This window comes from Harmonia axyridis, chromosome 5, assembly GCF_914767665.1.
Source record: "Harmonia axyridis chromosome 5, icHarAxyr1.1, whole genome shotgun sequence".
NCBI lineage: Eukaryota > Metazoa > Arthropoda > Insecta > Coleoptera > Coccinellidae > Harmonia > Harmonia axyridis.
In genome coordinates, this window is record NC_059505.1 from 16,770,362 (window position 1) to 16,796,363 (window position 26,002).

At 34.8% G+C, this 26,002-nt stretch overlaps 1 protein-coding gene across 2 annotated transcripts; it reads left to right on the forward strand.

Annotated features, from left to right (window-relative positions):
- Window positions 1-426: 426 nt before the first annotated feature.
- LOC123680656 lies at window positions 427-25,245 on the forward strand. Of its 2 annotated transcripts, none has more exons than XM_045618658.1 (6): window positions 427-1,204; window positions 4,439-4,741; window positions 14,752-14,982; window positions 15,044-15,348; window positions 15,898-16,136; window positions 24,585-25,245. In XM_045618658.1, the coding sequence occupies exons 1-6, from the start codon at window positions 685-687 to the stop codon at window positions 25,075-25,077; spliced, it is 2,091 nt and encodes a 696-aa protein (XP_045474614.1). In that variant the 5' UTR covers window positions 427-684; the 3' UTR covers window positions 25,078-25,245. The 2 variants fall into 2 exon arrangements, with proteins under 2 accessions (XP_045474614.1, XP_045474615.1); XM_045618659.1 differs by having other exon boundaries at window positions 995-1,160.
- The last annotated feature ends 757 nt before the right edge of the window (window positions 25,246-26,002 follow it).

Below are 26,002 nucleotides of genomic sequence, written 5' to 3' on the forward strand. Positions count from 1 at the left end.
ATATATTTTTTCGGCAACCGTCCGGGAAGTGCTCACTTCCCGGACGCTTTTTCTCTGAGAAAGTAGCATTTCCCGGCCTAGTCCGGAAAGTACGTACTTCCCGGACTAGGCCGGAAAAGAATGATAGAATCCATAGCAACCGAGATAACGGCTGACAGTTCATATGAAATTAGTTGTCAAAAATTTGCATGTTTTTTTATCGCAATCGCAATTAAATATGGAAAGCAGCAGCGATAGTGTTATTTTACATGGTTGCCGAAAAAATATTGTACGCAACACGCCCGAAAATGGTTTTTTTGGACTCACAGACTTCCAGGACTCGCTTACGCTCGTCCTGGAATTTTGTCTATTCGTCCAAAAAAAACCTATTTTCCGGACTTGTTACGTAAATTACTATTCATCTCATTTTGGTGACATACTGGATAATCTTATTTGTTTTTATTATTACTTATATCTATTGGAAATACAATTCATTTTACTTTTTTCATAAGAGAATGTATCCATTACCCCTCTAAACAGTAGGTACCATGGATCCACCACTACAAACATTAGGTCTAGGATGATCTTATTTTTTTTCGAAACTGAACATAATTGTGATTCTGGGACATGAAAAACGTCAAAATTTCTACACCTTTTGACGGATGTGATATTCATTATTTTTCCATATTTCATATCTGATAAAAAATGTCTTCTAAAGTATCACGAATGAAATCCCTTGATAAAAGAAGTATTCAAACGGACAAATCAAAAAAGTCTAAAACCAGTAAAGTGTCTATTCAAGAAACAGATTCACAATTTGAAGAGGTCAGAGATGTTCCTCCACATCCTCTTTCAACAGATTGTATAATTTTGCGGGGAAAAGGACCAGAAAAACTACTTACCGGCGAAAAAAATCTCATAGTTCCTCCATGTTCACCCAGAGGAAATTTCATTGTTGATAGAAGTATCGATAGTATTCCAGTAAAATTCAACAATGTCAGTGATTTGAATATTCCATATATTCGTATATTGGGTATTAAAAAAACTATTGAAATTCTCGGAGAATTTTTCGGATGTACTATTTACAAGACAAACCTAATACAATTTTGGTTCTTGGATATGGTGACCGATTGTCTCTGGAAATGTCAGGATGAATTCATGCTGGATGATACTCATCAAAGGTTTGTCTTGGAATGGATATTATATTTCTTCGATATGATTAGAGGTGAGCTCCTCCAATGTGGATGTGTTTTTGAGCGCTCGTCTCCGAACCGATCACTCTTTCATTTCGTCACAATATCTGATTTTAAAAATTTTAAGCCAGGAATAGTCTTCAACAATAAGTTTAGACTTAATGATGGTGAATAAGTCCTCAAATTCTATTCTGTCCGTCCGACTGGCCGTCAAAGAGACCGAATCTATTGTTATTGATAGCGTAATCGACTGGCTGCACCAGTGCGAATTAATTAAAATTTTTGTAGAGCTTCTTCTTCTTCAACAGTCTGTCTGCACCCACTCCTGGACATAGGCCTTCCCTTGAATTCTCCAATTTTCTCTATCTTGAGCCAACTGGTGCCAACATCGTCCGACCTTTGATTTAATATCATCTAACCAGCGTTTTGGTGGTCTACACTTTTTTGTTGAGCTGAATGACATAATTAGCTCGAATTATTTTAAACTGGTGCAGCCAGTCGAATACGCTATTTGATTCTATTTCTGTGATTCTAATTCTGGTCATGTGATTGACATTTGACATTTTTGGCGGCAACAGCTGTCAAGTTTTGCCACGGGTAAACTCGAAAAAACTGCTGACAGGTGCTGTCATACAGTTTTTTCGTAAGTAATATCATAAGGGCATCTAATTTTTCCGAAAAGAATCGAAAAAACACGTTGCTAAGTAATATTTTGACAAGAAGCATGAGTGCTGGTGGCAACAAAAATCCGAGTCGAAGACGAGGATTTTTGCACCTGCACGAATGCTTTTTGTCAAAAAATATTACTTTGCAATGTGTTTTTTCGATTTTTTTCACAGGAAAAATTAGATGCCCGAATGGTATTTGATGAGACTATTTCCTGAGTAACAGATTATTCTGCATGCATTACCTATGTATCGGTATTAATTTGAAAACTGAAAAACAGATACTCAATTTTATTTCATCCAAAATACTACAAATTTAATTATTTATGGTACAATTGAAATATAAATTGCAATTTTGGTACACGGTAGGGGTATTGTTTGAAACTTTTGTTGATTCATTGAAGATGTGGGGTGTAGGTACATCATTAATGTAATCTGTTGAGTGAGAAGCGGGAGGAGTGACTGCAGGATCTTCTGTTTTCTGCTTTTTAGCTGGAGGTTCTGAGGCGTCACTTCTAAGGGTGTTTATGATATTGGAGTAGTGCTCATTATCCATTTGCAGATAAGGTTTAATTGAGTTGGCTGAACTGTGGCCAGTAATTTTAATTAATTGTTGTTCACCTACCCCTGCTTTAGCTAAGTTACTGACTGCTGTCGACCGCATAGAGTGGTTTGTTATTTTTATTCCTTTTGTATTCAATCATGCCTTCTCTGCCGCTTCTTTAGTCCATTTCGAAAGTTCATTTTTTCCCACTGGAGTGTTTTTGTACCATCCACTTGAAAGTTCTTTGTTCCATGATGGGTTAATCGTTAAGAATAATCTATCAGTTGTTATTCTAGATGAACGTTTAACCATCAGAATTTTAAATAGGCGGACTGGACAAAAGGTTGGGTTCTTCGTGTTAGGAACCAGCCATTTACTTTCGGCCATTTTTTTTCTCCACCCTGTGCCGTTTTATTGAAGAGAGGATTATATTCTACTCTTCCTAAAAAGATGGATTTTTGAAAATCAGTTATTTAAAAAAATGTGTATTCTACCTGTTTTTATCCCAGAATTATCCACTTCCTCCTTAAAATAATGAACTTCTCCACCTCTCCAGGCAAGTTCCACTGAAGCGATATGGTAAAATTTCTGTTGGAGTCCTGCTGGGGGGTTTCATCCCATAATGAAACCATTGCATAATACTCATTCAATTTTAATGAAGCAGAGCTGCACTTCCTTTTATTTGCACACGTCTGCAAATTCCTTCTTTTCGCATTACGAGCTTCCCTACTAGACTTCAAGATAATGTCTTTAAATGGGTCAAAAATTATTTTCCACTTCACAAAATACATTTTTTGCTTTTTTTTTGCAACGGTGTTCCACATTGTCTTCACAACTAGTTCTTTGTAATTTTCACCGTTTTCCTTTTTCATATTCCACGCCCAATCTTTCAGAATTAGGTTTAGTTGTTCTAAAGTTGTGTTTTCCATAGGCTCATAGTTCTTTGCTTTGCAGAATGTCATGAACTGTTTCCATATTGAAGTATGAGTTCTGAGGGTATTATACGGTATACTTTTCTCAATCGCCAGATCAATATTAGACAAAGAATCGCTTCCAAAGCGACTCATTTTCACGATATAAGCTGACTAACTAGCACTTGACAATAAAATCAGAAAAAATTGTTGAGCGTCGTTTTCTGGTGTCCTTGGAGATTATAATTACGTTTGTTTTCAAAGGTATTGTAATTTTTGGTGACAACAACTGTCAAGTTTTGCCGCGGGTAAACGCGAATAAACTGCTGACAGGTCCTGCCAAACAGTTTTTCCACCTAGAAACCATTTGTAATTCAAAAATGCGCGTTTCTGATTGGTGCAAATTACGACGAGGGAAATAGTCATCAAGAACCATTTGTAATTCAAAATTGAGCGTTTGTGATTGGTGGAAATTCAGACGAGGGAAAAAGTCAGGAAATAATTATTTATTGTACTATAGGCAGCAAAGTAGTAGATTGACTGCCGCAGCTGATAGTTCATCGCCGAGCATAGCGAGGATAGGAATTCAACCAAGGCAGTCAATCTACTTTAATTTTTTTTATTGATATTTCATTCTCAAAAAGGTTAAGTTAAGTGAGCTTTGAGTCGTAGGCGAATTATTGGCCCAATTTTCTTCAATGCCAGAAATGTCAGAAATTACGTAAAGATAAGTTTTGTTAGTTTCACTTGAAAATATTGTGATTACATAGTAGGAGTGATTGTGTGTCTAATTATAATTCATTACTGAATTGTAATAACTGCAATAATTTATTATTTTCTGTTGGAATATAAGCAAATATTCACTAAGTTTAATTTTTTCTGATATTCTCGACTGAAAACTGATATTATTGATGAAAACCATATTAGGTACTCAATTAACGTTCAACAAATTTCGATAACTCTACGTTCTGTAGTGAGCAGCTTCAATGTGCAAAGGCAATTTTCTTGCGAAGAATTGCAAGCAAATTTTATTTCAACATAGCTCGATCCTTATAAATAATTATTTGTTTGATCTTCATATTGATTTACAATGATTTTCACATGATAGGATAAATAAAGAAAAATAAAAATGAAGAATTATTTCAGATCCTCTGAGGAATTTTTCGAGAGGGGAGTTTTTTCGCATTTTTCGAGAAATTTTAACACTAGCTGAAGATCGAATAGAATGTGGCGATGCCTATTTCGCAATGCCAGAAGAGCTTTGTACTCTTAATCATCATCCTGATCATCAAGTTGACTTTGATGAATTGCTTTCTGATTCCACTGATTCAAGTCTGTCATTTGAAGATATGAGTAGCAACCATAGTTTTTTGGTGATACCATCAAATGAGTACCCCGAATTACCTGAATTTTATGAATTGTCAATGAAGGAATGTAAATGTGATATATGTAAGTGTTCTGTCTAAGATTTTTGATTTCAACATTTGTTGTAACAATACTATTTAGATACTATTTTAGAAATAATGAGCGCTTTTTTCATTTTGATCGTAACAGGATTGTGTGATACTTGTTAACATATTGTTACTCATTACCCACAACGTTCTACCAAATAAGGTTGAATTACAATGTGCCACATGAAGACAAATATTGCTTAAGAGTTGAAAGAATTGCATTTTGATAGAAAGCTGCAACGTTGAAGCGCTGAGGCGACTCACTGCCCCTCTCAACGTCACAAGCGCCGATGGCACGCTGAGCTATAGATAAACAAGTTCTCTAGATGCCTAACGCGCCTGGTAAGGACTGGTTCAACAAACATCAGCGGTCTCATGCGCCAAAACGCTGGTACTAAAAGGTTTCGCGGGAATTTCAAATGGGATTGCATTGAGAATACTTGCTTTTGTAAACGAGAGTAAGAGCCAGTTGGAAAGCTGAGTATGTGATATCGCACAGCGATATCAAACACCCAATTTTCAAAATGACTGACTCAAACTATGTGTGAAGGGTAATTTGAGTCAGAGAAATAGAAATATATTCAATAATATACACTGATCAACAATTGCTAGGGATCATTTGTATTTTTTTCTCATTCATTTGTATTTTTTTCAAGTTATCTCGTGAATATCTGTACATTATATGTTATCTAAGAAAAAAGTAAGATGTTTTGAGTTGATTATATCAAAGTCTTCCTCACTTCATCGGCTCTTGTTCACAAAATCGATTATTATCTGTAGGCTGTTACAGGTGGAGTGAAAAGCAATGTGGTATTTGTTATTAAATCTGTTTTTTTCTCTCGTTCAAACACATAAGGTGACAATAATTGAAGAAATGAGAACAATATCAGCTTATCAGTCATGCCGAGAAGGCCTTTGGCTCCTGTGCAACTGGACCAAAGCGAGAAGTGTCCCGGCGGTTGAATGTTTCGCAACGTGTCGTGAGTCGGGCTTGGAATAGGTTCATCCAAAACGACTCAGTAGCTTATGTTCATGGGGGAGGTCGGGAGCGCAGAACAACAGCTGCCCAAGATCGTCTTTTGATCCTCAGTGCTAGGAGAAATCCCACTTACCCGGCGTCGCGGCTCAATAGCTCACTGATAGTTGCAACAGGAGTTCCAATTTCGAACCAGACTGTAAGACGCCGACTACATGTTCGTGGTTTGAGAGCACGTAGGAGGGTACAACATCCCCGTTTGAATAGGGAACACCGGGTTCATCGACGGCAATAGGCTGAGGAGCACCGCAATTGGACACTTGAAGATTGGAGCCGATGTTTATTTACGGATGAGTCTAGATTTCGTTTCGTCAACTCCGATGGACGTATTCTTGCTTGGAGGGAAAGAGGTCGCAGGTATGCAGAACAGTTAATGGTACCCACAACAGCTTTTGGCGGAGGTTCTATATGTGTATGGGGAGGCATTTGTTTGAACCAACGCACAGAGTTGGTTGTTCTGCAGAACACCACCATTAAAAGCCAGAGATATCACGATATGATTATTGAACCTATAATTGTTCCGTTTGCGGCTGCCGTGGGCGAGAATTTCATTTTAATTGACGATAATGCCCGTCCACACCGTAGTCGTCTGGTTAATGAAGCGCTAGAAACTCATGCTATTGATAGGATGGACTGGCCAGCTCGCTCTCCAGACATGAATTGCATCGAACATGTCTGGTCTGAGATGTCTAGTCAAAACAACCGATCAATAACCTGGAGGACCTTCCTAACGCTTTACGGGATACCTATTTGGACGAATTTGCCCCAAAATTTTATAAATCGTTTGATCGAAAGTATGCCTCGTAGGGTAGAATGCTTGAGACGAGCTCGTGGGGGACCAACTAGGTACTAGCTTAACCGAAATTTCAGCCTTCTTGTGGTTTCATCATAAAATTTTTATGTTATTCAAACACAGAATTTTTAGTGTTCCTAATAAAGTCTTTTTTTCTCTCCAACTTTCCATTTTTTCATTCTTTTCTCAAGTGAACCCTATTATCAACTGAAAATACTCTGATATCTGACTAAATTTATAATCTTGGAGCGAATATTTCAGAAATAAATTTAGAACAAGTAAGTGATCCCTATCAATTGTTGAGCAGTGTATATTGAATAATAGTTCATAATAATATGAACAATTTAAAGTGCTATGATATTTCGATTGATTAACATGTTCAAAAGTAACATGTATTGTGAGAAATAACAAAATAAAATGCACAATATTCAGCCCAAGCAAGCTTGTATGCTGCCAAGTTATTCAAATACAAAAGATGGAATTACTACCATGTGAAAAATACAAAAATATCAATTTTTAACAATATTATAATGAATTAACTCTGTATATTGTGTTGGATTGGTTTTTATATTATAGAATATAAGAAACCTTATAGTTGAACAATGAATAGGACATAAAAGCAACATTACAAATGAAATAGTCAAAACAACTAATAGGGCAGGTATGGTATACAATGTATGCCCGAAACAAGATTGCATAAACAAGTACTATAATGAATAGGTTTTAGGATTGTATCACAATTATATTAATTAAATTTGTAAAGGCTTTTGGTTTGAAGAGAATGTCAGTCGTCATCACATCTCATTTGTTTTTAATATGAAAAAAACCAAGTTTTTAAGGAAATAACTATTCGTGCATCTGGAAATTCAAAATATTGAAATAACTGTTAAATAAAAAAAGTGGAAAAATTAAACTAGAATGGCAAAAAGTTAAGTCTATTAGTGAAGGAAATTTGAGACAGGAGGACTGTGAAGATCGAAAAAATGGGGATAGTTTTGGTGTATAATATGCTTATCAAAGTATTTTTGTACCCTTTTCGATCCTTTTTTTCCTAGAATTGAAAATTTCAATTGCTGCAATTTTGATTGGCTCTGTATCCATATACGCTCGTCTGTTCCTTCCACTTAATATTCTTTTATTTATTTCAGAAATCTTAATTTCTTCTGTCTTTGCTTCTGATGCTGCTAGAGCTGGAAATAAATCATTCATATCAGATAATTCTAATTATACAATACATAACATGTTAACAGAAATAACATGACTGAATATTATTAAAAACTAGGCTGAAGGACTTCGGTCGATAGCCAATAAAGAACAGTTATTATTATTTATTTGTTGAATAAAGGTTATTATTATTATTATTATTATCAAAAAATAATATTTGATTATAATTGGTTGCTTATCTTCCTGTTCTTCGAAATTATTTGAAACATATGGCATCTCGTTAATACTCTGAGATGAAACAAGCTCCTACTCAGTATCTGCAAAATAATGTTGGAGTACATATGTTACACTCAAACACCGAAAACGCTCACTGAGCGAAATAAACGACCACAACGCGTTGTGGACGGTTCTCAATAACCAAACACCGAAATATCATCATTAATCGCGTTGTGGCCGGCCCATTGCGTCCACAACGCGTTCTGGACAATCTTTAAACAGCCAGAACGCGTTCTGGCAATATTCAAACAACCACAACGTGTCTGAAAGCTTGGGAAGGGATTCACGAACCACTTGTTCCACTCCAGACTTGTCAGTGTGATCCCAACTGTTATCGAGTAAGGTGCGTTTTATGTTCCTATGTTCCTAGTATACCTATCATAACCTAAAGGCTAAAATGAGAGATGCGTTTATTGAAAAAATTAAAACTATCGCCGACAACAGCAATAATCGAAGCGGTTATTTCACAAACGAACGGTATGAAGAGGTCGTCCGAGAGGTAAAAGAAGCCAAACGTTTGAGAGACAGCAAAATGCCGTTGTCTGTCAAGCAATATAGAAGGCTAAAGAGATACGATATGATAACAATTGGGGAACATGAAAAATTAATTGCTGAAAACAAAGGAACACGAGATGAAAGCTTTCGATACTACTGTAAAACAGAGGATCCTTTTGGCATTATTGAAGCTGCACACATAGCAACTGGACACAAACGAACTAGAGGTAAGTATAATCATCTAATTTCATTAGTGATGTCGGAAAACCCAACCTAATTTTAATGTAATCCTTATGGAACACACATAGTATTTTCAGACACCGGTTATAATAAAATAAAACAACTTGTTTATTTGTTTTTTAGTCGTGGAGGCTGAAATCAACAAAAAATACTGCAATGTTACTAGAACAGTTATACAAATTCATTTGTCTCTTTGCGAACAATGTCAAGGAAAAAAGAAAATAAGGAAAAAGGGGTTAGTTGTCGCACCAATTTTATCAGATCACATGAACTCCAGATGTCAAGTGGATTTAATCGATATGCAGAGTGAACCCGATCGAGACTACCGTTTTATATTAAACTATCAAGACCACCTCACAAAATTTACCATTTTGAAACCACTTGAATCAAAAACCGCTGAAGAAGTTGCGTATGTCGTGGTAGACATTTTTTGCATGTTCGGTGCTCCGTTTATTCTACAAAGCGACAACGGAATAGAATTTTCCAATAGGATTATAGAAGAGTTAAAGGATTCGTGGCCAGGTCTTAAACTTGTACACGGAAAGCCCCGTCATTCACAAAGCCAAGGATCTGTAGAACGATCTAATCAGGATGTAAGAGATATGTTGGTAGCTTGGATGCTGGACAATAATACCAAACAGTGGTCAGACGGTTTATGGTTTATTCAGAGTAAAAAAAATCGAGCCCTACACGAAGGGATTAAAAAAAGCCCTTACGAAGCTATGTTTGGTAGCAAGCAAAGAATCGGACTGGCAGACTCCTCCCTGGAAAGTGAAGTATATGATTCTTTGAAAACTGAAGAAGATTTGGAGAAAATGTTAGAAGGGATGACATGTGAAACAGAACAGCAGAATGAAGAGATAGTGACAAATGCAGAACCCAATCCTGTTGCGACAAATGCAGAACCCAATCCCGTTGCATGTTACACTTGAGAAGAATTTGGAATTACCCAACCCTGCACAATATGCGGTTTAAAAGTACACATAAAGTGCGGTCTTGAAAATGAAGGAAAAGTCACATGCAGCCTTTGTTTTCGAAGTTATCCAATCAAAGTGCAACGCGAGGACGCAAAAGCCGGATTGGAAAAGCAAGCTGAAAAAATGCTGACTTTGTCCCGGGAAAAACTACCCCCTGCTGAAATTGGTCAAAATGTTGTAATAAAAGTTCCGGATGTCGACAGAGGGCGTCTTGCTCCTAGAAGTGTTCTAGCTGTGGTCTTGAACGTTAATGAGTCCAGCTTGTATAAGTTGGGAACCAAAGACGGTGCACTGGAAAGACTTTATAGTCGTAATGAATTTATCTTTGCGGATTCAAATTTTATAAATTTATCAGATATCCCGAGTTGCTCCATAAATTTGAGAAAAGCTTCCGCTCTTCCGTCTGGATCAAGACAAGGTTTGGTTAAGTGCAATTGTTAGCGTTATTGTAACACAAAAAGGTGCAACTGCAAGGCCAATAAGGTGTTGTCCAATTCGAAATGTCATGATAATAGTGCCTGCAAAAATAAGTGGATAGACAATTATAATGTCCTTTTAACTAGGTATCTGTTTCGCGTTTAATCTGGTATACCTATATTCGACCTTTTAAATATTTTAAAATTTTCTTTCATTTGTGTTTTATGTTTGTACTTAGGTTTCCAACTTAGATCATATTATATTATATTATTATTATAGTATATTATATTATTATATGATCTAAGGTTTTCAACCCTTTGATTATTTTTTCTTTGTTAACCCTGTTCCATATTAAAATATAATCGGTTCACATGCATCTTTTATTCTAAATGCGTTGTGATTGTTTGGATATTGCCAGAACGCGTTCTGGTTGTTTAAAGATTGTCCAGAACGCGTTGTGGACGCAATGAACCGTCCACAACGCGATTAATGATGATATTTCGGTGTTTGGTTATTGAGAACCGTCCACAACGCGTTGTGGCCGTTTATTTCGCTCAGTGAGCGTTTTCGGTGTTTGAGTGTAACACATATACAAAGAATTTAACTACTAATAATATACTATTCGAATAGATTCTTTAATATGAACAGAAATACAAACCTGATGCTGATCCATTCTTAAGAAAAAGAGTTGGTACTGCATCTACATGTAGCCGTATTGTTCCTGGGGAACAATATTTTTTATCGGAATGAACATGACAGACATATTTGTATATAGATTCTAGCAGCAATCCGTTGAGTCTTCTTTTTGTATAATATTCAGCCATTATTCAAATCTTTCCTGACATTCGGTAAAAGGTGCCGCCGAAGGGAATTCATTTTACAACCGGGTAGGTACTGAACATTTAAGAGCACCACCCCTGATAAACACTGATAATTTCAACAATGCTTAACCAAAAACACTAACTATTTCTCACCTTTACGTTGCAAGATACAATTTCAAAAGGATTATTACTGAAAATAAGTTGGTCCATGATCTCGGACAAAAATTCTAAGCAAAATTTAGACAAACAAATTGTTATTTTTTTTCTTTTTCTTTCACGTAAAATAGACGTTAACGATAGAAAAACGGCCAGAAGCCGACCGACCTGCCGCGAGTATCAATACGCCGGTACTAAAATAGCCTAAACCAATAATATGACTCTAGTTGGGGTCTATAAGATTAGTTTGTCTAAGCGCTGAGCCTTGCATTTCCGCTTTCATATCTCGCTTGCGCTCTCTCCCTCCTAAGTATACCTGCGCACCCCCTCCTCTGGTAGGTCGTCGGTGCTTGAAGGGGAGTGTGTATTGACTGTCTGCTCGAGAGGTGACGTTATGGGTGTCGCGCTCTACTTTGGCTCCGGCGTATTTATAGGGGTCGCCGAGGTGCAGCAGAGTCACCTCTCCACGATAGAGTGAGAGGGTGTTTTAGGCAGAGATCACTGGATTGCCTAATTGAATAGTCCACCAGCGATCTCGGGACGAAACACGCATGATCCTGAGGAAGAGAGCGCACCTACACAAACTTGGCTCGAAAACGTCTCGCCAAAGATGTGATTCTGTTATTGTAATTAATGGATTCACTATGGCCAGGCACAAATAATTTATTTGCAAATCATTGCTGAGATGGAAGAGTGTATTGAGCACCCTGTTCATTGCATGATAGGTGATGATGAAACTCTTATTTTTGATTTCAAGCAAAATGCCTCTTGCAAGCGATGCCAAATCTGTACCTTCTTACCTGTATGTCTTCGCAATCCATGAAACTGGACTTCAGACTTCTGAAAACAGCATTCACTATTCTATAGTGCGACAACTAAAACTGTGAATAGTGTTTTTGCCCTTATATTGTAATAGCCAATTACGTGCAATTTTGGTTTCGTCGATTCTGTTCCGGTAATTTCGATGTCAAAGATGCACCACGCACTGAAAGGTCACTGGCCGATTGTCGAAAATATCGATGAAAGAAAAGCATGGATGTTGTCGAGTCCTGTTTCGATTGCTCAAGAGCTTAAAAGTCCACAATAAACCGTTTGGAACACTATTTGCATAAAGCTGATCTCAAGAAGATGCTAGATGTATGGATATCACATGTGCTAACCCAAAAAACCGCATGGACCGAATTTCCATTGCGAATCACTGAAGAATCGCAACAAAATCGCCCTATTTTTGAAACCCTTGGTACCTGGTGATGAAAAGTGGATCATTTATGACAACGTAAAGCAAAAACGGTCGTGGTCGAAACGCGGTGAGCCTTCGGAAACGGCTAGGAAGGTTTTGCTGTGTGTTTAGTGAGATTGGCAGGGAATTATCTACCAAGAGCTGTTCACCTAAGGCACAACTGTGTTAACTATGGTAATTGAAGCTTTGTTCTTCATGCAATAATATTGGCTTTCTTTTTACTACTCCTTATACTTTCTTGCGCCTGGGTTTTCTTATGGAATAAATTTACATACATTTTCTTTCTATAAAAAACACTTGACCCAGTAGGTACCAACAAAAATTTCCGCTATTTTGCTAACCTATATAAGCCGTGACTTTCAATGCCCCCCCCCTTTAAACATCGTCTGGATCCGCCCCTGAGTTGAAGCTTGGAACGCTTAGGTTGACCTTCGACAATATTTCTGAACAATCAACATTATAATGGATCACATTCAAAAGGAATATATAAATAAAATGGAAAAACAATGTCAAATACCTGGGAAAAATCATTGATAAAACTTGGATCAGAACAATGAGAAGAAGCAAGATGAAATTCAAAACATACGAAAGTGGGTATATCTATACCTACTCATCAACAGAAAAAGACATCAAAAGACAAGACATTGAAAGTGCTATACAAGTCTATAATTAGACAATGATCATGACAAACGGCTGCAAAATTATCATTATCAACAAAATCAGCAATTTGGAAAAAATATAAAACCAGGCACTAAGAGACGATTCTTAGTATACAAGAAACGAAGAAATATGAGGCCATAGAGATACCAACAATCAAGGATTATACATATAGACAAACTGGCAAAAAACAATATCGATTGTAGCAGAATAAAGCAAAGTGTAAAATATGATGGAAATGAGAAGAAAGAAGTAATAAGGCCAAAAACGAGGTTAGAAGAATAACTGACAGGAACTTGGAAAAACGACTGAGGCAAAATGAAAATGAAAACCTTAAAACTTGACAGAGCTTGAAGCTGACGACAGCAGAGTGATAACTTTTTCTAGTCTGAAAATATATCGATACAGAATACAGGATAGGATTATATTCTGTATTTTATTATCACAAATATTCTCAATAATGTAATTTAGGGTTGCAATATTTTGGAGAAATAAATTAAAAAAATGAGTAATTTGAATTGTTATTCCTGAAATTGAAGGATTGTATTTGGGAGTAACTGTGATTAATATGACTTACATTCAAGATCCTATTCACTCTACTAAAATATTAATCATACACTATGAAAGCTATTCCTCTGTGACTCAAATTGATTCTATATACAGGGTTTTTCATTCTAAACTGGACAAACATATGAAGTAATTTTCTGTTTATGTGTTTCATTTTCTGAATGTTCATTCAATTTTCTGAGAATTTCTGTGAAAAAATGTTTTCATGAATCGAACGAACTTTTTTTCAAATGTCTATAGCGAAAAAAAAATTCACTCGAAATTGGTGAAATTTTTCGAGATCAAATTTTTTTTTACACGAATATAAAAACATAATCGAAAGATATCAAACCGTTCCTTCATTACGCCATCCAAATTTCTCCTTCGATCCTTTTAACATATTTGAAAAAACAACTGGTTGGGCTGGGGGCCAAAATTTTAAAATTAGACTGTTGAAATATTCCAGATGGTGATATAAAGCTATCACAAAATAAATTTCACTATAATTTTAATCTCTATTGGGACTTTCGACCTTGAAGTATTGCTTGTGGAATGCAAATTCGAACTAATCCAAGGATATTAATGGCTTTAATAAAGGAACTGTTCGATATTTAAGATTCTGATTTCAAATTTATGTTACGTATAAAAAAGATTCCAATCGTTAAACAATTCATCAATTTCAGTCGAAATTTTTTTTCGTTGTACCAAGACACATGAAAAAATTTTTTTTCTGATTTATGAAAATATTTTTTGCCAAAATTTCTTAGAAAAATGAGTTCATTCAGAAAAGGGAATTTGATTTGGCAACCAAGAAAAAAAAAATTGAACGTTGCAGGTTTTCCGCCATTTTGATTTTTTTTTTCATATTTCTTCACCTTTTCTGAATTGAGCACTCAAAAATACTCTGATACCAGAAATCGCAACCTCTAGAGTTGACCACACTTAAAAAAGAAATGAAGATGCACACGCTGTATCTCGCTTATACTTCGAAAACGAGGTAAATGTCATAAGTCAGAAATGATTCTCCCGGTATTATCTACACGATAATATATGTTTCTCCAGTTTATAATGAAACACCCTGTATATTACCATATATATGATATACATATAGGTATGATTAATATTTCAGAGTTAGCAGTGTTTTTATATTGAAATGAACATTGTTGAATCAAGTACCACCTTCTTTACAGCTATAAGTTCGTCTGTGGAAACTCTATCAGAGAAGTCGATATATATCGAAGAAGAAATCCAATCTCAAGATGACTTCCAATCTAATACTGAAGCAGAAATTATTGAGCCTGATATTTCATACTCTGTTTCTGAGTTCTATCAACCAGACGCTAAGGTCCATTCCAGATTTCTCGACGAATTAGATGAAGAAAGCGAAGAATCCATTCTTATGGATGAAGTTAATGATTCAAGTATTTAGATTATTCAACATGCATCTTTCATCAATGATTAAATTTTTGGTTTCAATTCCAGGTGTTGAATTCGAATGGGTGAACGATGAGATTAAACCAACAATGACTGCTGTTGAAAAACCTAAGTCGATAGCAACCTTGAGCAGCCACGACACAGTTCATTCTGGTATGAGAAAAATAAGAAGCAATAGTACCAAGTCGAAAACTAAACCAGAGAGGAGGAGTACCCAAGACGACAATGCTTCTGTTCAAACACTGACGTTCAAAAAATCTAAACCGAAAGTTTCTAAGCTAGAAAAAAAACTGGGAGAGTGTGAATTACTTACAGCTTGGTTCGAGTACAAACTATGGGAACAACGAGGAAAGGTATGTGAAATTTAAAATTAACGAATTAAAAACGTGGTCATAACATTCGAGCAATTATTGTGAAACGCGAATGGTTGGTAGTATAGTATATCCAAAGTCAATTGAACTATTCCATAAAAACGCTTGGCCAGATGTGATAACAAAGCCGACAAAATTCATACAGTTGAAAAACATTTATGCATATGCATTAAACTCTGATGTCGATTCTTTTAGAAAATTTGAGTATTGAATAGCTTTTATTGTCACAATGCTACTATGTCATGCTACTGTGTTAGTCCGGGCGCATATTGAGACGCAGCCCCGAACCGAAGCCAGACATTGCTAGATACTGCACTTGGGTAATAAATACCTCGCATTCGTGTGCGCATACTGAGAAATCGCCTAGATCGGTTCCGGTATTCTATGAATTCAAGCATTATTACTCTGAGGTATCAACTTAATTTGAAAACGTCGAAATTATTAATAATGGAATGTTCCCTTTCTGCCAATATCGTAATTAAAGGAAAAATAATAAAAAAGTCAATCGTTCACTTCTATTTGTTTTTTGAGGATATGGCGGATCCCTCAAAAGGATGGAAAGCCTTTGAACCTAAAATATGTTCGAATGATTGTATATGCGGCCAGATGGAATATACATATGAAGATTTCGAAAATGAAGAGTACTTACAAATAAAACATGAATGGCTTCAGTATATGAAAAAATATAAAATTACGAACGACCAGGCAGCACACAACGTATTTATCAATTCTTGTCTACTACTGATCATCAAGCAATTCGTTTTTAAATAGTGAGTACCCTTTATCATTTCAAAATAAAGTAAACCCAATAAAATAATTCAATAATAAAAAAGTCCCAGGCCTGGCGCACACTTGACATCGACAGTGCCAAGTGCTATAACCCTTCTTTGTTCATAAGAACCAATCTAATCCCAAGATGCGTATCAAAATTTCGGAATAATGATAGTGTACAGGATGGGCAAATAAGCGAGTAAGCGGCTATATCTTAAGGGTGTTCAATACCTTGTTCATACCACTGCTATTTCAGTGCTAATTTCAGTGCATTCCAATTCCAAAATACAGGTCGGATTCATTTCATTTTTTGAGTGAACAATGACGTGATATAGTGAACTTGAAGATCCCGTCTCGATTTCCAAAAAAAAATCGATAGTATTCCGCAAATCGAACTTTGAAATTGAACACTTTCTTTAAATGACTATTCAGCTTCAGAGAGACTTCTCATTTCAAGTAACTCATCCACAAATGTTCAGTGATATTATGTGTTTTGAATTGGTGCAAAAAATTTTTTAAAATTGCTTGATTTGCTCTAATTGTAGATGTTTTTCATATGGAATTATGCTTTTTGGAACGCCTCCCAAAGGTTTACGCCTTTTTGCAACATGAACGCCAATAGAATCTTGGACTGTATTTTATGGCTCGAGATGAATGACACTTTTATGATTTACGAGGGTAGGGTTTCTCTGATTGGCTAAAATTGTGTACATTACTAGTTTATGACAATATTGCACTGAAGAATAGGGAAAGGTAGAAAACTTGTTATGAAATCATTGTTAGAATTAGAAACGATACTGTTCCTAAAATATATATGCTAGCTGATTTTATTCGTAATGATGTCTGGAGAAGTACATTTTGAGCGCTTAGTATCATAAAGAAAATTTCAAAAGTCATAAAGAAATTAAGATGAAAAAAGGTATCTGGATTTTTGCCGAAATATGGAAAATTATTAATATTTCAGAAATCTGACAAAAAATTCTCAAAAAAAAAAATTTCTTTTGAAAAACTCCCTATTCCCGAAACTCTATCTACAATATTTACCATTTAAATTTAACCCTGAAAATAGGCAATTCTTGATTAAGAAAATTTTCTCGTACTTCCTTCATTAATATTAACTTGAAAAAATTTATAGTAAAAATTTTTCGCTTCGTGAAGCCATTCTTGTATACATACCTCCTTGAAAATTTCATGTCATAAAAGTTTAAGAAATTGCAATATTTTTTTTAAATAATCTTTTTCGTTAACTCAACTCTCTTGATTTATTGCCCTAGAGAAAGAGAACAATATACATCTCTTTCAACTCGAAGAGTTGAACGTTAAATCGTTATTCCAAATTTGAATTTAAAGCAAAGAATTGTGAAAAATATTGAGAATTTTTCTACCTGAAGTAAAAGAAATATTACCAATTCAAAAGATGATTGAATAGAATATTACTTATCTTCACCTATAGCCAATAAGTAGTATGATCGTTTTATGGACGGCTTCTTTTTAGGCGCTTTCTTTGATGTGGGATTCTTCATGCGGCTTCTCTCATATTTCAATAATAATTGTCCATTCTCCAATCAAGATATTTTTTTTCTCGAGAAGAAGTAAGAATGAAGGGGATAAATATAGAATTTTTTCATTTGTATTCCTATTCTAGACAAACCACGTTGAGAGTGTGTTTAGAGAGTATTTTTAATGTCTGTGACTTCATATTACGTAATTATAGATAAGTTCTATAAATAATTACAGAGCTGATTTTTCAGTTAGGCGCTTTTCGGCAGTGCCCAAAGACTGCTCCGTTTCTTTTTTTTTTTTTGTTTGTTGAGAGTCATTTTCACTTATGTTTATGTTTTTATGATAGATTTACCCTTGGAAATATGGATATTCGAAAATTTTTCGAAAGGAAATCAATTGCCGATGACGATTGCAATTAGTCTCCTAAAAATATTAAGCTTTATATACAAATGGCGGCTCATTCCTCCAGTACCAATAAAGAAGCAATACAAAAAAAAGTAATATAGCGAAATTCAACAAGCGGGCTTGAATTTTCCCAAATTTTGCGGTGGACTTTGGACAATCAACAGATATTGGAAATTTTATAGCTTTCTCATCTATTCAAAACAAACAAAAATATGATTTACTAAGAATGCCATATAAGCCACCAGCAACTTCTTATTTTAGACAAGATGTTGGACCAAATGAAAGACCATTTATTTATAAATGGCTGGATCAATATGAATGGATGGTTTATTCCAGAGCCCTTAAAGGTGCACTGTGTAAATACTGTGTAATATTTCCATCATCTGTGATCCATGGTAGTACTTTAGGCACATTCATAAAAAGACCATACATAAAATACAAAGATTTACACATGCAGGCAAAAATTATGCTAGTTCCGCTTGGCATAAGGATTCAACTTTCCGTGCTAAAAATTTTATTGATGTGCTATCAAATGAAAAACCTGACATATTATCTTCAATAGATGAAGGTAAGAAAAAAAGTATTGCAGAAAATAGACAAAAAATTTACCGATTATAAAAACAATAGTTTTTTGTGGAACTCACGATATACCTATACGAAAGAGCAACAAGAACTCTGGCAATTTTAGTGATGTTTTGAAATTCAGAATAGACGCTGGTGATAAATATAAATACAGAAATAGAAAGAAACGGAATACTGATGTCGCTTACGACAATCATGGACGCCTTATCGTTTTTCAATAATTTTCATTTTGCCCCCCCCTGAGAAAAATTTCTGCGGGCGCCCATGAACTAAAACCTTATGAAACGTCATTTGTTAGAATATATAAGAAAAGATATTTGTAGATAATTCAATTTTGAAGGCATAACTAATTTTTTTACGTGTCAAATGTCAAATAATCATTTTGAATTTCAGTAGAATATCAGAAATTCTCATCCAAATTAACAAACCGACAACAATAACCTAATAAATCACATGTCTTATATTCCTATACCCACTTTTGTGGTCTCCAAAGGCGCATAAAATGAGAACTCAAAAGCTTCTCGAATTTTTCATTCTAGAAATCTCAATATGCACTATTTATGATTTTCTCTGTGAAATCATACACTCAGAGATAATCATATATTTTTTTCTATTATCCATATTCGATATACGTCCATGACAGTGGTTCATTGTCATTTCTGTATTCACAATATTTACAGTAATTATCTTATTTAGTAATATATAACTAAACAAATATAACAAATTTTCCTTCTTTTGAAGAAGTTTTCCAAAGAATTTTGCTTACTCATAATAAGATTGTGATATATAAGGTTGTTACATATAATGGATATTCCTTCTGGGGGGTATATATCCCCCTTATCCCCCCCCCCTAGGATACGCCACTGTATCTTAACTGAACTGAATTTCTAAAGTTTACAGAAACACAAATTTACTCTTTGCTGGGCTTCATCGAGAGTTGAGATTTTATTAGGGGCAATAAATACCAAACAGGCGGTTCTTCAACTTGAATGGGTGTGCCAGGTACAAATCTACCAAAAATTTTCGGGTAGCTCCATCTAGCGGAATTGCAGTTTCAGCGCAAAGTAGTCTACAACCTTAAGATCCACTCATCGTAGAGACCTGCAGTGAAAAATTTTACCACTAAAGTGTACAAGAAAACACACTGGAAATTGTTTTGATACATCTACCGCTAAGGGGCGTAATAGCTATAGTCGAGTAGAAAAATGAATTTTACACGAAAATGTTTGATATGAAGTTGAAGGAAAAATATCGTCACTGTAATCCTTGTAAAATTCTCTATCTTTTTGAATTGTCACTTTCGATTTTACGACATCAAATAAGGGTAGGTGAAAAGGAGAAATTTAACTGATTGAAGTGCCTGTAACTTCAGTTTGGCTCAACATTTTTGAGCAAATTAGATCTCGCCTGAAAGATAATATCTTGTTGATTGAGGACAAAATATACTCATGATAAATTTGTTTTTGCTGCTTTTGATAGGGGGCGCTAAGTCATAAGTTCATTGTTTTGTTCATTTTATTTCGAAATCTCAAATGTAATGATAAAATTTTCTCAACAGAAACAGAAATTCCATGAAATTTGCATGAAAAATCTGCAGGTCGCAAAGCGATAGTTTCAGGCGTTCTGAAGTTATGGCCGAAATAAGATATTCTTCAACTGATTCACAGCGAAAAACCAAATTGTGTCTTTAAGTTCTGACAGAAACAGAAATCCCATCAAATTTGTATGAAAAACCCAAAAGGTCGCAGGCGTTCTGGAGTTATGACCGAAAAAAGATATTCTTCAGCTGATGCACTGAAAAACTAAATTGTGTCTTCTTTCGGCCATAACTCCAGAACGCCTGAAGCTATCTGTTTTTTCATATAAATCTGATGGGATTTCTGTTTTTGTCAGAACCTAATGACACAATTTGGTTCTTCGCAGTGCGTCAGTTGAATAATATCTTCTTTCGGCCATAACTCCAGAACGCCTGAAACTATCGCTTTACGACCTTCAGGTTTTTTCATGCAAATATGAAAGAACTTCTGTTTCTGTTAAGAAAATACTATCATTACTTTTGAAATTCCGGAGTAAAATGAACAAAACAATGAACTTCTGACTTAGCGCCCCCTATCGAAAGCAGCAAAAACAAATTTATCATAAGTATATTTTGTCCTCAATCAACAAGATATTATCTCTTAGACGAGATCTAATTGGCTCAAAAATGTTGAGCCAAACTGAAGTTACAGGCACTTCAATCATTCAGATTTCTCCCTTTCCCCTACTCTTATTTGATGTCGTCGTGAAATCGGAAGTGACAATTCAAAAAGATAGAGAATTTTCCAAGGGTGTACTGCATCGCCTATTCAACCCATAGATGTAAACAGATAGATGACGAACTTTAGTGTCATCATCGGCAAAAAGTGAAGCATTTAATTATTATGGTTGGGAAAACAGATAATATTATTATCTATAATATGCAGGCCTGTGTATCTTCTATTTGTAGAATAAATCTTAGGAAAGATAATATGTCAGATAATATTATCACGCTAAGAATGAAAATACTGTTTCTTCACCTGATATCAGTGACGGCTTGTTCCCTTTAGATGTGGGTTGGCCAGAACTATGTAATAGTTTGTTCAGTAGTTATTGACATCCCGGGTAGCTGTGGAAAATCGAAGTTGATAATGGCTCATTCATAATATTTTGATTTTGGAGAATGACCGATCATAGGATTTTTATGTGATGGAGGCAAAAATGGTCGGACAGATAAGGAATAAGCTGGCATCAATCTATATAAATAAGATATGTAAACAAAAAGACTTGGCATTTACATCTATAGTTTATTTATATTATTCGAAATTAAATATTGTTATATCTCTTTCGTTCTTCAATCAGTTATCCAAAAATTCAAGAATTTCCTCAGCTCCTAACCTCTAACAGTGCTTGAGGAGCAACCATGTCATACGTTTGTCCTACTAATTTGTCACAATGTTTAATCTACTGAAATTCTCTAACAAATTACAAAAAATATCGTTCATTGTTCGACTTTTAATGATGTCTAAAAAAATCCAAAATTATTTTGAAGAGAGAAAAATTACAAACCTCTGATATCTGTTGCCTCGTTTATTTCCAAAAAACAACTGTCAATTTCGTAATAAATTTTCTTCTCAAAACTTGGGTCACCTTATCGATTAATTCGTTCTGATTACTTTTCGATGAACCAAAAAATACAGACGACATGGGAGAATCTATAAATTTCTCCAAATCTTCGTCTAACATCGCGGCGAATTTAGCAAGCTCCTTAAAATTTTCCTGATTGTTCGTAAGGAATATCATAAGAGAATCCAATTATTATTTATTAAATATTCAACTATGTAGTGGCAAAGAGGACAGGGGAAATAAAAATCCTTAATGAGATGCCGACGTTTCGACCTTTATTTCTGGTCTTTTTCAAGGCTGGAAACAGAACGACATTGAAAATATGGGGCGTAACATAGTGCCATAATATAAAAAAAGTATACTCTAGTAGGTATAGAAATAAAATACAACAAAAAAAACGAATACCAGTGATGAATTATTATTTATTATTATTAATAATATTTTAACGAAAAGCATGAGTGCGGGTGGCAATCAAAAACAAAAAAATTTTTGCACCAGCACGAATGCTTTTCGTTAAAAAAAATATAACTTTGAATTGTGTTGTTTCGATATACTTCACAGGAAAAATTAGAAGCCCGAATTGTATTTGACAAAACTATTTCTGGAGTGACAGATTATTTTGCATAAACATAGCTCTCAAAACATTCTACCTATTTTATACATGCATACATATAATGAATATGTAGGTATTAATTTGAAAACTAAAAAACAGGTAATTCATTTAATCACAAAATACTTCTTCTTCTCTTCTTCCTCTTTTCTTAAGACGTAGTCTTGTTTCTTCTACTATTCACCCTCTTGGGAAGCAGATGTCAAGCTTTCGTGCCATCTTTTGAGAGGCCGTCCGGGAGGTCTCTCCATCATCTCGATCCTTTGCCTATCTTGCCCATCGATCTTCCATCATTCTGTCGACGTGGTTTCTCCAATATCGTCGTCTAGCTCTCGTGAATCTTATACTATATCTTGAATTCTCAGATCTTCTCTCATAGCTTCGCTTCTTATTTGATCTACAAAATACTACAAACCTAATTATTTATGGTACAATTGAAATATGAATTACCATTTTGGCACACAGTAGGAGTACTGGTTGAAATCTTAGTTGACCCATTGATAACGTTGGGTAGGTAAATCATTAATGTTCTTGATGAGTTCAGCTGTCAACTGAGAAGCGTGAGGAATGTGTACAGAAACTTTCTTTTTTTTGTTTGTGAGCTGGAGGTTCTAAGGGGTCACTTCTAAGGGTGTTAATGATGTTGGAATTATGCTCATTATCCATTTACAGATAAGCCTTAATGGAGTGATCAGTAATTTTAATTAATTGTTGTTCACCCACCCCTTCTTTAGCCTGGTTACTGACTGCTGTCGTCTGCATAGAATGGTTTGTTATTTTATGTCTTTTGTATTCAATCCTGCCTTTTTTGCTGCTTCTTTAGTTCATTTCAAAACTTCGTTTTTTCCCACTGGAGTGCTTTTGTACCATCCACTTGATTGATCTTTATTTCATGATGGGTTTACTCTTAAGAATAATCTATCAGTGGACAAAAGGTATGGTTCTTCGTATTGGGGACCAGTCATTCATTATCAGCCATTTTTTTTTCTCCACCCTGGGCCGTTTTATTGAAGAGAGGATTATATTCTACTCTTCCTAAAAAGAAGGATTTTTGATCAGTAATTTCAAAAAATATGTAATTATGTTATCTGTTTTAATCCGAGAATCATCCATTTCCTCTTCAAAATAATGAACTTTGCAATTGCAAATTCCGATTGCGATTTTTGACCCTTCAGAAATCGCCACTTCAGTCTTAAAGTTTTTCAAGGGTAAGTAAGTACACCACTGTTTTAGACATCTTCAAATCAAATTTATTCCACAAATTATTACAAAACATGCGGTAACAATTAATAACAAAATAATAACGAATAAATCTTAACTCTGCTAATAATTGAGACGATGCTTATTTCACCTTCGTCCTGAAAAAACTAGCATTAGGTACAATGCGCGCCAATTAAATACGAGTAGAATGGCTCCTGATGATTCATTAAAATCTAAGAAGGCTGATCCCTATCAGCCTTCTTAGATTTTAATGGTATTGGTCCCTTTTCACTTGATATCCGCATCGTTTCTTATGGTGCTCAAGTCGTTTTTGTGTAAATGGCGTTTTGGGGTTAAAGCAACAATAATAACAAAAAGATCCACGACTTTCGACAGATCAAATTTAAATTTTGAAATGAAGGCGTTAGTAAGTTAATTCTTTGTATAGCGCCATCTAAGGGAAGATAAGAGAAAATAGACTCATGTCGAGCCTGATTCACCAGAATTCTGTTAAATAGAAAAAGTGAACTAGTATTTTGGATATCTCAAGCGGAGTATTATTTCATCTAATTAATCGGCAGAGGGATGCACTAGCTGAGGTAGATTGTCTCTTGTCTGTTGGCAAGGTAGGTTTCTATGAAAAATATGTCTGAGGGAAAATTAAATCAGTCGGCAAAGTATATAAATATGTATGTAAATCTGTGAGCTGAGTGGATTTGCGGTAGATATAATGATATAAAAAATTCGAATATGAGTTTATTGGCAGAGCGAAATTTAACAAAAATACTGGACGATTCTGAGAAGAATCAACAATTTTCATTGGAGCACAGGGAGTTTGTTTCATTAATCATCTTCAAGTCGAGAATTAAGTTCCCTACTCAATATTTTTGGTCTGAGAAAACGGTGGAGGATTGTTGAACAAGAATTTTGAAACACTCTCTATAATAAATATCTTCAGAAATTATGATTTTGAATTTTATTATAAACCGAATTTTCTTATTTTCAGTTTCTTCGAAAGCTTTCAGTATAAGCTTGTCAAGATGGCGTGTCAAATAGTTCCAAATCACCTATATGAAAACCTTAATAGAAAATGGCTATTCCCAAAAGAAAATAGAGAGGAATTCAAAAGACCAGTTGAAAAGAAACCTAAGCCTCAGAAACCCGTGAAAGAAAAACCACCAAAGAGTAAAGAAACGAAACAAAAAGATAAAGAGAAAAGTTCTAAAGGAACTGGTAAAACCGAAAAACAGCCCAAAATCAAACCAGAAAAACCCCATAAACCAACAAAAGAGGAAAAAGACGAAATGAAACGATTACAAGAAGAAGAAGAACAAAGGATAAGAGATCAAATAGCAGCTGAAGAAAATCGAAGATTCATATTCCCGTTAACTTTGGCAGCGAATGGTGAATTCTTCAAGAGTATTTTCAAGGACTTCGTTGATTTGTCTGATGATAAGGGAAATAAGGGAAAAGATCAAAAAAACAAGAAGAAGAAATAAATATTTTTCAACTATTTGCATCATACATATTTTAAGTCAATCCATCGCTTAAGATATTGATATTTTTGTTTAAACTGCCTATGTTTTAATTGCAATGTTGAGACTGATGTCTAATATACTTCGCGAAAAATCATTGATTATTCGAAAATACATTCAGATCAGGAAGAATTGGAAGTGCTATTTATTGTAATCATAAAATATTTCACATTGCTAAGATACTAGGTCAGTAGGTTCTTGTTACCACAAAAAAAAAAAAAACACGGGATGGGCCTATGATTTTTTTCGAGTTATACTTTTTATTATTTAGTCATATTCAGGGATGTTAACACAAATTACTCAAAATTAAAAAAATTACAGGACAAGGATTATATCATATTAATGATAGTTGACAAAAAATAACTATTATTAAATCATAATTATATGAATAACTATTGAACAAGAAAGAAAAACTATCCTGATTTTTATATTGGACGAAAATGGGCCCAAATGAACAAAAATTTATTGAATAGAGGGGCGGATTCAAGCGATGTTTGAAGGGGAAGACATAGAAAGTCACTGGTTATATAGATTGGTAAAATAGCGGAAATGTTTGTGGTTACCTATTGAGCCAAGTGTTTTTTTTATAGGAAGATGGATTAGAGTGAATCATATTCCGTTTCCAAAATTTCTGTAGTACAAAAACAAGTTCGAACCATTTGACATATTTCACAAATATACTGACAAAGAAACTGCAACACCCAGAAGGAGCTGTTAAAATTTTATTTTTTTTTTGTTAAAACATAGATAGTATATCAAGGAGTAAATGAGTGAATTTGGAGAAAAAAATCGTGAAGGTTTTTTCATGTGAACACTTTTTTTACTTAAATATTGAAGTAGTTTTTCGCAGGTTTTTTAAATTTTACAATAAACCAGCTGTTCGAGGATA